Source organism: Triturus cristatus, chromosome 6, assembly GCF_964204655.1.
Source record: "Triturus cristatus chromosome 6, aTriCri1.1, whole genome shotgun sequence".
Classification (NCBI taxonomy): domain Eukaryota; kingdom Metazoa; phylum Chordata; class Amphibia; order Caudata; family Salamandridae; genus Triturus; species Triturus cristatus.
This window is the reverse complement of record NC_140589.1, coordinates 1,857,502,129-1,857,515,200: the sequence shown is the minus strand read 5'-3', so window position 1 is coordinate 1,857,515,200 and position 13,072 is coordinate 1,857,502,129. Positions and strand designations below refer to the sequence as shown.

General features: G+C 47.2%; 1 protein-coding gene across 2 annotated transcripts in view; it reads left to right on the top strand.

Annotated features, from left to right (window-relative positions):
* Nucleotides 1-13,072, top strand: part of LOC146822206 (uncharacterized) — a 70,908-nt gene that overhangs the window by 33,135 nt on the left and 24,701 nt on the right. For both annotated transcript variants that reach the window (XM_085613337.1, XM_085613336.1), the window contains exon 4: nt 12,833-12,991. In XM_085613337.1, the coding sequence (XP_085469463.1) occupies nt 12,833-12,990 (158 nt within the window). In that variant the 3' untranslated portion in view covers nt 12,991. The remainder of the gene's footprint in view (nt 1-12,832; nt 12,992-13,072) is intronic.

Below are 13,072 nucleotides of genomic sequence, written 5' to 3'. Positions count from 1 at the left end.
TCAGGTCTGTTTACATTCTTTTTCTCGATGAATTCGGTGAGTGTGCACGCTAAAGTGGGGCTTAGTTGAATACCGAAGCCAGTGTCCATGGTTTGGTAACTTGTAATCGCGCCCGGCTAGCATGCCGCATCCTGCACACCTTTTTATTTATTTAGTTTTAATCGCGGACACATTTCCATGTCTTGTTTGTTGCAGTGCTTGACATTCCTCAGACTCTATGGTCTGTGTTAATGATGCCAACGGCCTTTCCTAGTTTCTGACAGGGAGGCGTAGGTGTGGAGCAGGAGAGAAGGGGGCAGGCAGGGCGGCTACGGAGCGAGGCCAAACGGAGGCGGTCGCTGCCTACTGCAACCTGCCAGGCTTACTCTCGCCTGGGGTCGCTGCAGGGGAGGCAGCTCTGCCTTCAAGATGAGACACAACCCTGCAGCAAGACCCGACGCGCCCTTCCACACGCCCACAGGTGGCAGTGTAACCCCTGCCCATCGCCCCTCTCGGCTCCATGATAGGCACCACTCGTCCGATGGGGGTGGGGGAGTTAGGAAGTCTACAGGGTGCGAGGTTGAGGGCACTTACCCCCAGATGCTGGGCTTGGGGCTGTAACAGCAGGGAGCTGGATCCCACTCCCTTTGAAGCTGGACCAGGCTGGAGGAAGTGACGGGCCTCCCTTAATGGAAAGAGAAAGAGCCGCGGGGAGGGCAGAGCAGTACCGTCCCAGGATCTCACGGCCGAGTCATCCCCCCGGGAGAGAACAGCAGCCAGTCCTGGGACAAGAGAATCACCGTCCCCCGGAGTGCTGCCCTCCCGCGCCAGACTCTGGGGGAATCTTGCTGCAAACTTTAGAAAGTTTCAGAAGGAGAGCAGGCGGGGAGTTGTGTGTGTTTTTGGAGAACAATAACCAGTACAAGTAATGATAACAATTTCCAAGCGCTATAAATACCAGGTAGAACAACGACCTCCTTTATCGCACTGAATTTGCCGACCTTGGAAGGACTGAACGCTAAGTTGTTCTTGGGAGAGCTCAAACTGGTGCCTGTCGCACGTGTCCAACTCACGCCGCCTCCCTGCTGGCCTAGTTCATGAAAAAGCATGTCTTTCATCACATGGTATCAACAGAGGTGTATTTTCTTATACCAAATGAATCACTCAGTCCAAGAGAAAAATAAAACGGGGGTAAAAAATATTCAAAGGGACGAAAAGACGTTAAAGTCAGTAGCTCTTACCGTTGCATCGTAAGGCCTGTGGCCCCCTCCCACTCTTCTGCCTTTTGTACGGCATACCCTGCCTTCCCCCATTCCCCTCCACTTCCTCTCCATTCTTTATTGTCCCGTCTCTGTCCTTCCCTTTCCCCGTTTCGCTTTTCATTTCTTTCTTCACAAACCGCGTCTCCTCTGTTCCCAATGCTAGCTCTGCTCTCTGCTGGTCTTCACTGTGCTTCCCTGTTCTGCTCTGCCCTGTTCTGTTGTGCACTATTCTGTTCTGCCCTGTTCTATTTTCCAATGTTCTGTTCAGCTATATGCTGCCCTGGTCTATTATGCACTGTTCTTTTCTGCCTTGCTCTATTTTGCATTGTTCTGTGCTGCCCTGTTCTGCCCACTTCTCTGCTGGCTTTCGCCAAGACTCGAACCGGATCCCCGACTGCTCTGGTGCTGTGCTAAATCCACACCCTATGTTACAGGCAATATTTCTTCGTAATGGAGGGTTCGGTTCGAACCTAAACATTAAATATACAGCACTCAACAGGACACGGAGAGAGGTTGGAAGTTTCACACAGATGATTGTTCCGACAGGAGGCACTTTTAGGGTGCATTTAATGAGCACCTCTGTGTATGAGTCGGCGTTGAGCATGAAATTAGCTGTGAAACAACAGAGCACTGTACAAAAAAGGACAGTGGAGAACAATAACCAGTACAAGTGATGATAACAATTTCCAAGCGCTATAAATACCCGGTAGAACAACGACCTCCTTTATCGCACTGAATTTGCCGCCCTTGGAAGGACTAAACGCTGAGTTGTTCTTGTGAGAGCTCAAACTGGTGCCTGTCACACGTGTCCATCTCACGCAGCCTCCCTGCTTGCCTAGTTCCCCTTCACTTCCCCACCCTTCTTTATTGTCCCGTCTCTGTCCTTCACTTTCCCCGTTTCGCTTTTCATTTCTTTCTTCACAAACCGCGTCTCCTCCTTTCTGTTCCCAATGCTAGCTCTCTCGTTTGTTCGTTGTTCTATTCCGCTCTGCTCTCTCCTGGTCTTCACTGGGCATCCCTGTTCTGCTCTGCCCTGTTCCCTTCTGCCCTGTTCTGTTGTGCACTATTCTGTTCTGCCCTGTTCTATTTTCCAATGTTCTGTTCAGTTATATGCTGCCCTGGTCTATTATGCACTCTTCTGTGCTGCCCTGCTCTATTTTGCATTGTTCTGTGATGCCCTGTCCTGCCCACATCTCTGCTGGCTTTTTCTTTTGGGCGCTGTTCTGTTCTATCCAGTTTTTCGCTGCCCTGTTCTGCCTAATTCTGTGCTGCTGTGTTTAGGTCTCGCCTGAGCCAGCGCTTTAGCGCTGCTCTCGCGAGAGCTTTTGTAAAAGGGGGATCTGGAAGTGCAAACTAGTGCTTTTCAGGCCTCCAAATACAGTGCATGTGCGCTGGGCGCGCGCACCATTTGGCAGCCCGAAAAGCACTTCCAGCCCCTCGCTACGCACCATTTTGTTGCCATAGCAACAAAAATGACGCTTCACATGTCTTTTTTTTAATGTCAGTCCCCCCGGGGCACAAGCAGGCATCCACTTCTGTGTTTTTGCTACGATCAGCTGTCCTGACAGAAGTGGATGCCTGCTTGTGCCCCGGGGGAACTGCAGGACAGCTGATCGCAGAGGTTTGTCTTCCCCATTTCTCTCTCACGACCTGGCTTTACTACTCCCCTCTCTGCATCCCCCTTCTCTCAATGCTCCTCTGTCCCTCGCCATTTTTGTCCTTGCACTGTCCCACACGTGCCCGCCCTCTTTGTGCCGCTCGCTGAATGTATCCCTGTCAAGCCCTCTTCGTCTTGCACCCTGTTGTCAGATCTTGTCTGCCATTCATCTCCAGCCAGCCCCTCGCGACGCGCTATCCACCCCGCTCCCCCTCTACCTCAATGCTTGATCTGCCTTCTTGACATCCATTTCAAACCCACAGAGGCATGAGACAGGCGTGCAATTCATTAAGCAACTATGGGGTTCACATTGGTTTTCCTTCATGCACTGCCTTTCTTTTTCACTCCTCCTTGTTCTAATGGTAGTGCATTGCTGCCGCTCGAGGCACTCCCTCAAAGTAAACAAATAAAAGAAAATGTCATTTAAAGAAAAGCCCAAAATGAACGAAAGAAAACCGGATCAGCTTAAATGGTCCATTCACTATGAAAAAAGTAAAAACTCTCGAGTTTGTCAGTGCGTGCTGTGCTGTCTCGCTAAGATTTTGTAAATATATTTTTAGCCCACCACGAAATTGTGCTAACCTCGAAGTCCCATCATGCTCTCTGCACACAGATTTGTTTTCCGCCGTTTCAACACAGCAGATGGGCTTTTGCCAACTCTTTCATGTTGCGGCGGCATTCTTCCTTGACATCTTTTGAGTACAAATAAAGCCCAGCCGAGCCTGGTAGGTGGGCTGTCATCCCCCACCGAGCCCATTCCTGCCTGATTGTCTCAGATAAAGGCTGGCTCCTTCCTCCCAAATGGGGTCAGGCTGCCTCTGAAATCTGGGACACCTTCTTGCTAAATATTTGTTAACACTTGTTTGCTCGGCCTCCTTCCTGTGCAATATTTTCTGCTTTCCCACGTTTGTTTCCCTGAGGAGTTACACTGAATGATGAGCTGGCTCTTTAACTACGTGTGAATGTGATTATGTCTCCCTGGCGCAGTGAAGCGAATAACGTTATAAAGCACAAGCATTGTCAAAGCCAACAGGCATGGATTATGTTAGCTGTCTAACTAATTTGATCTATTATGTCGCAATGGCTTATGATGTAGTGTGATGTGCTTGGATGCGTGAACAGATATTGCATATACAGACTCCCACGCACACACAGAAAATATAACTAAAAGCGTAAACACACACACAAAACTCATACCGTCAGACAACACAGAGATGGGCTCACGCAAACACACAACCATGCTTGGTAAATGGTTGGATTTTTGGATGGGTGAGTGGTACGTGGATGAACAGAGAATGACTAGATGTGAGGATGGATGTAGGTGTTTTGTTGCAATGTGAGGCTGCAAACGCGCCCAGCACGTGTCTTCTCTGATGACAACAGGGACATACTTTCATGGTGGTGACAGAGAAGTAGCATGCACAATTCACCCGAGTGTTGCTTGCTGCATCACTTCTGCCTACAACAATTCCCTCAACTCTATTGACATGGGAAGTTTCGGCTACTAAAGCAAGATGGCAGTGGCCAAATTGTCTTAAAGCCCTGGGTATGGCTAACAATGAGGAGAACTTTCTTTGCACTTGTTTACCTGCCTGCAACTTCTGCAACCACCACTAACCACTAATTAACAAAGGAGACCTCCCACTGCCTGACGCCATGTGTGCTCTTATCTTTCACCCGAGTAGTCAGCTGTTTGTCGCTAACCCAGCCCTTTCGCATTCACAGACATTTGTTTGCCTCAGGCCCTGGGCTCTGCGCCACCCCCAGCTAATTCAAAGGTAGTTCAGTTAAAGGGATAGTGCCATTCTGGTGTTTAACTTTCAGCACCAAGGCAGCAGCAGCGTGTGTAACAGGAGCTGCTAAAAGGTGCGAGAGAGCTACAACTTTGCCTAGTTCTGATTGCAACAAAGCCGTGCCTTTTCCTGAATGATCACTGGTACGTGGTAATTTTCAGTGAATCTGGAACAGGGCCACGAGTCCTTGTCCGTGTCGACTGGGCGCTTTCTGCTTCCAGTGACATAAAATGTCCATAGCACAGTGTCGTTACTGCTTATATTTTGCTGCCTCCCTGCCTGCCGTGACCAATAATGAATTTTGGTGGAAAGCAGCTTACAACTCCCGTCCAGACAGCTCTATTCTCTGCTCTACCAGGAAGGGCCAGCCCACGGCGAAATATTTCACAGACAGCTCGCCTCTCGTGTATAATGGCGCCTATTTAAGTAGGTACTGGGGTGATCCGCTGATAACGATAATTTACACTTAGTGAGTGCAAGGATTCAAACGTAATATAAACAAGCATTTGCAATGCAAGTTTGAGCTATTGACATTGTAGATTACAATGCCTTTTATTATAAACTCTCGCAAATGATAGGTTTCGCATTTGCGAGAGTTTATGCTATTGGCATTGTAAATGACAATGCCTTTTATTTATTTGTTTAAAAAACCAACACATTAATGAAAGGCATTGTAATCTACAATGCCAATAGCTCAAACTCGTGTAAATGCGAGACCTATTGCATTGCAAATGCTTGTTTTTGTGTTTGGCCCTGTTCCCTCCTGCTCAGATGTTCTGCCCACTTCTAACTAGTAAGATGAAGAATCTGAGGGGGGAGGTCTCTCAAAGGGCCATAGCCAATCTAATAAAGGGCGTGGCTTAAAAAACGTAAGCTAAACATCTGTGCTTAGCACAGTGTGCCACACTACTGCTTTTTTGCTGCTTCTGTCATAGCATCCACATATATGATACAACAAGTAACATTACACCGACAACAAACCAGGACTATTGGCTTTGTCATTGGCTGTTAGTTGCATATTACTTAGGACAATTAAAATATGTACTGCTTCTCTGTGCTTGTTTTATTTTAATAGCATCACAGTGTTTCAGGCCACGTAATATCTAATACTAGATTGGGATCTAGTCTCCTTGGGACTCACAAACTTCTTCTCAACCATTTCCCTATTCCATCCTGGATAACTTAGCACAGGAACATTCTTCTCATATGCACGTTTGAGCTATTGACATTGCAAATAACAATGCCTTTTATTTTTGTTTTGGGTTTTAAAACATAAATAAAAGGCATTGCCGTTTACAATGCCAAAAGCTAAAAACTTGCGTAAATCCGAGACCTATTGCATTGCAAATGCTTGTTTTAGCACTGGTGACTTCTACAAAAGGCTCCATATATCACGCAGAGACCCAAACAAAGCGAATTTGATTTGAGAAATTCTACTTACCTTACCTTAACTGGATGGAACCACTGACTGCTGATTGGGAAGTAAAACAAAGAATCAGGGTTCCGTGTTTCCCCTGAACATCTGGACGCCAGCGCCCTTGTAACTGCTGCGCAATTGATACAACCTATTCATCTGAAATCAACCTAAGGAGCTGGGCAACATTCTCTCAGTGAGTCACTCCATGTTGAGAACCATGACAGAAAAGAATGTTTCCCATCACACTTGCCTTAGAAACTATATATTTGCTTTGTTATGGTCTTGTTTGGCAGACAATTATGTGAGCAATAGAGAGGGGCTTCACCTCTGCCCATATGTTGAGATCCAGATGTACATACTTTGATTGGGCTGAAGTTGTGTGCTTCCACAGTAAAACTGCTTGCCCTCCACCCAGTTATGATACATTTGTGTATTTATTGAGCTGCCCGAGAATGAAATTTCAGGGTCACATACATGGCATTGTGGTACTATTAAACACTCTCAGAGTTTGTCTTTCTCTGGTAGCATTGCAATCCCACCATCCTCATCTTCCATCACTAACATTAGACTTTAGAGTGCCACCTTGTATTTGAGGGCATTATCGGTTAGCTAGGCCTACACTGATCTACATGGAATATTTAGGTCTGGCTTGACAGTGCAACTGTTGCCTGACTTTATATAATCAACAAAAATAACTTTCAGAGTACTACTTAGAGAGAGTCTGAGGCTTTACCCCTGTATTTGTTCCCCTCAGTATAAGATTTCATTTGGCCAGATTTTTGTACTGTCACCCCAAAATTTGCTTATTAGGTGCTTTATTTGAATATTGGTAGAGCTTATACTCTACGTAGCAGAACTGAATTGGTTCCAAGCTTGATCGGTTTGTTATGATGCCTTACGATAAAGGCACAAGGCCCGACATGAATACTGTGGAAAGCATACATTAAAGTAGGAACACATTTAAATGTGGATTTCTGTTATATGATATATTAAAGCCTACGGATAGGTATTTTGTTACATATAATCTCATGCATTACCTTAGTACACCAGGGTGTTGGCGTTGACTCCCACAATCCCTAGAGCGTCTCATGGTGATGATTCTTGTGAGGTCCTTTTGAATGAGATTGTATATAGGTTAACAAGCTCTATTTTATTTTCATGTTTATAATTGTATGGCTGTATGCATGATCTTGTCTAGTGTATGTGCTCTTGAATAGGTCTGTGTTGGGGAAAATGTAAAACCAAAGCTAAAGGCTAAAGGCTTCTTTGGAAGATGCCATGCTACCTGTCAGAGCTTTGATCTTTCTATCATGCAGTGTTATAACAAAGCCTTGCCTATTGATTGTGAAAAGCAGGCAGTGAAGGCAACAGGCTTTAAGGATGGATGATTGTTACACTGATAAGCCCTCTGGACAGGCATTTTGTTACACAGACCATCACAGATTCCCATAGCAGGCGAGGAGTTTAGTTTGGTGATTCACCTGAAGAAACTGCGGTGGTGGAAGACATGCACCACAGGAATCTTTGTTAGGCTCCCTTTGAAGAGATAGATTTATAGTGATAGAGAGATTCAGCTTTGCCAACTTTAATTTTATATACATTTATAATTTTAAGACTGTGTGCCAGATGATGACATGGTAGAAAGCGTATTCTCAGTACAGTAGGCTTGAGTTTGTTTGGTGTCTTGCCAATATTAAAGGGTATAGATCTGATTGTTTAATATGACAAAACATGCAATAAAGGCGGTAGGCATGGCATATTAATTGTAAAAACGTATGTTAAAGTGAATAGGCTTTTAAGCATAGAGTTGTATTCTTCTGAATTAAAGCCCACAGATTACAGTTTTAATCGCATGGAATGTCACAGACTATCTTCGCAGGCAAGGGATTTAGTGTTGGTTACTCTCTCTGGCAGAGCATGGGCATACAAGCTTTGCACTGTGAGATTCCTTGTTAAACCCTGTTAGAAGGCATTGCCAGATGACATGCCAAGCTGCCATTTGTTATTGAAAGAACATGAACATTCCGGGTGGAATGTTCGGAGCAAACCAGCCAATCAGGATACTCCACTAGTGGACGAGTGATCCTGTTACAGGTCAGCAAAGGCAGCATTCTGTGCTGCCAGGCCCTAGTGTCACAGTACAGAAAAGAACTTTGAGTACAGTGGCGGCTGGCAGAGGTAACGCTGTGGGGTGGGGCGAGACGGGGCTGGGTGTGTGTGTAGTGGAGTCCGACATACGACGGCAGATATTTATTTATGTTCACCTTTGCCGTCGTAAGTCCGACTCCACTACCCCCCCCCCCCCCCGCCCCGCCTCACCGCCCCACAGCGTTACCTCTGCGAGCCGCCACTGTTTAAGTAACGCAATGTGCTGTGGACATGAGACCACCGGCGGGACAGCGCCATGGTTCCACACCACCTTCTACGCCTCTTCCGAAGCAGCTAATGAGACACACCTTTCCTGGCTCCTCACTTTAGGTTTTGCTCAGAGGAAAACCCAAATTCCTAAAAAAGAAAAGTAAATGGGATTTTACTTTTTTCTGGAGTCGATGGTCGATGGAATCCCAGAAATGTAACTATTTTTTGGGAAAATGTATTGGAACCATGACCCCTCGTGTTCATTTTTCCAGTAGTTATGGATAATCTGAATTCTTCTTTATAGGCAGGATTTCAGGTTTCTGGTTTTAGCTGGTGGAGACCAATGGAAGCCCTCCAATGCAAACATCCGAGAGCACAGTTGTACCCATGTGTAAAGATTACTTCATGCTAGCAGTGTCATTGCCTCGACACTCCTAGGAATGCTTGAAGCAAATTCGGAGCAGAGACCATGCAGATGTTTCCATCTGAGGCCTGTGATTCGAATCATTCCAGTCTGCGTCACTTCCTATTCTGGTCAGTTCACAAGAGATCATTCGTGCACACAAAAAGAAGCCCAGATGTTTCCATACGTTCCTGGGACTGAAGTCACGAAAGTTGCTGGACCCACGCCCACAGAGATGACATGAATGTACATGTTTAACACCTGGATGTCACAAGTTAATCACTGTATTTTGTGCAACTTGTTCTTTTAACTCTTTGAACTATTTTGTTTCACCATTACCTGTCTGCATTCAATGCTCTTCACAGATGCATCACTCAGAGGGGCGTGGTCGTGACAGTCAGTCAAATGAGCTTTCACCAATGGGCGGCCACCAGTACGGACAGGTCTTTCTCCCTCTCCTGTAGACAGTCTTTGGGGCAGATTTACGTTCCCTGGCGCATCCCTGCAAATCAGCAGGGATGCGCCAGGGAAGATGCGTCACGCAAGTTTGCCCTTGCGCCACTGCAGATGCGCCGCATTTACTATGCAGTGCATCGTGGCAAAAGGACTAGCAGATGCGTGACGCATCTGCTGGCGTAAGGTTGGCGCAGTGCTGAAGTTGTGTCGCAAGCGCGACGCAACTCCAGCACTGTTCCAACCTGCCCTATCCCTAACAAGGTGCGTCACGCCTTACGCCTGCTTGAAGCAGGCGTAAGGATTTGACGCACCAGCGTCGGAAAAGTGACTGCATGAAATCTTGTAGATTTCACTGCGTCACTTTTCCGTGGCTTTTTCCGACGTAACGCCCACCCTGCATACATTAAACCTGACGCAGGTTTAATGTGGCGCATCTGCCGCAGCATGGCGCTAGCTTTGAGCTGCCGCTGCGTCACAAAAGTGGCGCACAGGGCTTGTAAATCTGCCCCTTTGTTCTTTTAATCCAGTACTTGAGTGGCTTTCGGCTGCTCCCCTCCCAGCTATGGACGGTTTTACTCCCACAATCCCCTTAGTGGCTTCACTACAGATACATCAGCTCAGTATTTAGCAGAACAATATCTATACTGTGTACGAGTACTCTATACGAGTATTTTTCCTGACACATTTGTTACTTCCATCGCAGAATTACATCGTTTCATAATCCTTTTCACATGACTCGTCAAATCGACGTTCTTCTGCACTTCTAACAGACTCAAGAGTCCAGTGCTGTCATTCAATGTATGGCTTGAGGCAAAGCTGCTGCCTGTCAGTCACCGAGAGTGAACATTCCCTGTGGAAGCTCTGGGTGTGGACATGGACCCTGTGGAGGCTCTGGGTGTGGACACGGACCCTGTGGAAGCTCTGGGTGTGGACATGGACCCTGTGGAGGCTCTGGGTGTGGACACGGACCCTGTGGAAGCTCTGGGTGTGGACATGGACCCTGTGGAGGCTCTGGGTGTGGACACGGACCCTGTGGAAGCTCTCGGTCTGGACACGGACCCTGTGGAAGCTCTCGGTCTGGACACGGACCCTGTGGAAGCTCTGGGTGTGGACACGGACCCTGTGGAAGCTCTGGGTGTGGACACGGACCCTGTGGAAGCTCTGGGTGTGGACACGGACCCTGTGGAGGCTCTGGGTGTGGACACGGACCCTGTGGAGGCTCTGGGTGTGGACACGGACCCTGTGGAAGCTCTGGGTGTGGACACGGACCCTGTGGAAGCTCTGGGTGTGGACACGGACCCTGTGGAAGCTCTGGGTGTGGACACGGACCCTGTGGAAGCTCTGGGTGTGGACACGGACCCTGTGGAAGCTCTGGGTGTGGACACGGACCCTGTACGGACCCTGTGGAAGCTCTGGGTGTGGACACGGACCCTGTGGAAGCTCTGGGTGTGGACACAGATCCTGTGGAAGCTCTGGGTCTGGACACTTACCCCGTGGAAGCTCTGGGTGTGGACACGGACCCTGTGGAAGCTCTGGGTGTGGACATGGACTGCGCTGCAGCTCTCAGCTTCATATGGGAAGTACTGGATCACGTGTTCTGGTTTCTGCACCTTCTGGGTGGGGTCTTTCCACCAGGAGACTTCTGAAGTCTTAAAGCTGGCACTGGGAGTACACACAATCTTTTCTTTTATGTTTTCCCAGGGCGCGTCACACATCCGCAGCCTTGGCTCCTCATCTCGTCCATTGGCTTGAGTTTTAATATATACCCTTCCATCTCCTTTGCTGATTGAGTCTCTTCCATCTATAGGTAGTCTATAGGGTTGGATGCTCTGCCTATGTTCCTCTAACCCCCCCAAGCAGCGTTAGATGTTATCAGATCTCAATGAGGTTCCTGACGGATCGACCTCTCTACATTCATTGTTGATTGGCGCTAAGTCTTCAGTTACGCTCATCAATCATTTCGACACATATGAGGGCTCCATCACCGACTTTGATGACGTCCTGTATACCTGAGCGGGCACCACCTATGCAATACTGAAACACTTCGGCAGCTCCAGAAATTCCAAAGTGGATTCTCTTCTACCGCTGCAGGCTGAGGTGGGACAAAAAGTTGCAATGTAACAAAATTTGTGAAGGAGAAAAAGCTGATGCTATCCAGGTCAACCTTGGATCATCAACTTAGACCTTTCATCCCTACTATCAGGTCGTCGACCTTTGCTTTCTTTGTATAGTCACAATGAGGACTCAGATGTTGACGCATAAGCAACCTTCTGTCGTTTTGGTTTATGGGGCACTAGAATGGGTGATGGGGTTTTTGCTGCCACCCATGCCACACAAGCCATGTACTGACAACACCACTTCTATTGATGCCACCCAGGCCAGGCACTGACAGTGCCACATCTATTGATACCATCCACGCCAGGCACTGACAGTGCCCGTCTATTGATGCCATCCAGGCCAGGCACTGACAGCGCCACTCCTATCGATGCCATTGATGCCATCCAGTCCGTGCACTGGCACCTCCTCCTCTATCGATGCCATCCAATCCAGGCACTGACAGCAATGCTTCTTTTGCCCGTATTGTCTTGGCTACTGTGGATGTTCCCTGGTTTGAGGGTCAGAAGGCACCAGGTATCTATTGCTCTCGTATTTCTTCAATCTCATCATGCAGCGGGCAGGTGCTGGCTGATGGAGCTAGGTGTAGAAGAAGTCTATACTTTCCTCTGCCTCTTATTTGGCACAATAAGAAATAGTAATACTTTTGGTTTGCTAATCATCCACCCTAAAAATTGACTCATGATTCGGTGAAAGAGGAGAGGAACTGAAAAGAGATTAAAAGTGGCTAAGGAAATAAAAGTCAACATGAAGACGGGTCGAGCGATAACAGTAACAGGAAACAGAGGGGTAGCGAGGAAAACAAAAAGAATGATGAATGAAAGAAGAGTGACAGTGAGAAGAGGAGACCAAGGAAACAAACCAGAGAGATCCACAGAGAGGAGAGAGGTTAATGGATGAGAAGTGGAGGGAAGCAGAAAATGCGAGAGTAGCAATGAGAAATCAAAGCCGCAGAAGTAAAGAGGAAACTCAGTAAAATGTAAATGTAAAGGAGTGGGAGAAGAGGCAAGGAAAATAGGGTTGGGAGAAGATAGACGGAGAAAACAGGCATTCAGAAGTCAGAGGGAGGGAAGAGCTAAGGGTGGTAGAGAAGTAGAGAGAAGAACTGCAGAGGGAAGAAAGGCTGAAAAAAGAGGTGTACAGAGAAAATGGGCAGAGGAGGAGAGACTGAGAAAAGGAGGAAAAGAGGCAACAGGTATTGAGAGTAGAGACAAGCAATAAGGAGGCCGAAGTTGAGGGAAGAGAGACAGAGAGAATACAGCCTGTGACAAGCAAGATAAAGAAGCTGCTGTGCTTTGTGTGCTGCTTAGAGGGAGCAATGCTTTGTTTTTTATAAATACTGAGTTTGTAACAATCTGGATTTAAATCTTTGCCTTTTTTCTTTGGTTTCAGTTCATGCTGGTTCCTGTCCTCCACCACCTATTGGTCACATTGGTGTTCGGTGTCTCCCAAATATGATAAAGGATACCTGCCAAGCCGACCCCGGTTGTGATGAAGATCAGAAGTGCTGCAAAATTGGCTGCAGCAACAAATGTGTGAAGTCCAGATGAGGTGTGTCACCAACATCCAATATTTTATCCGTTAGTGATTTTACTTGTGTAGAAATAGCTTTATAAGAGTAGTGTAACCAGA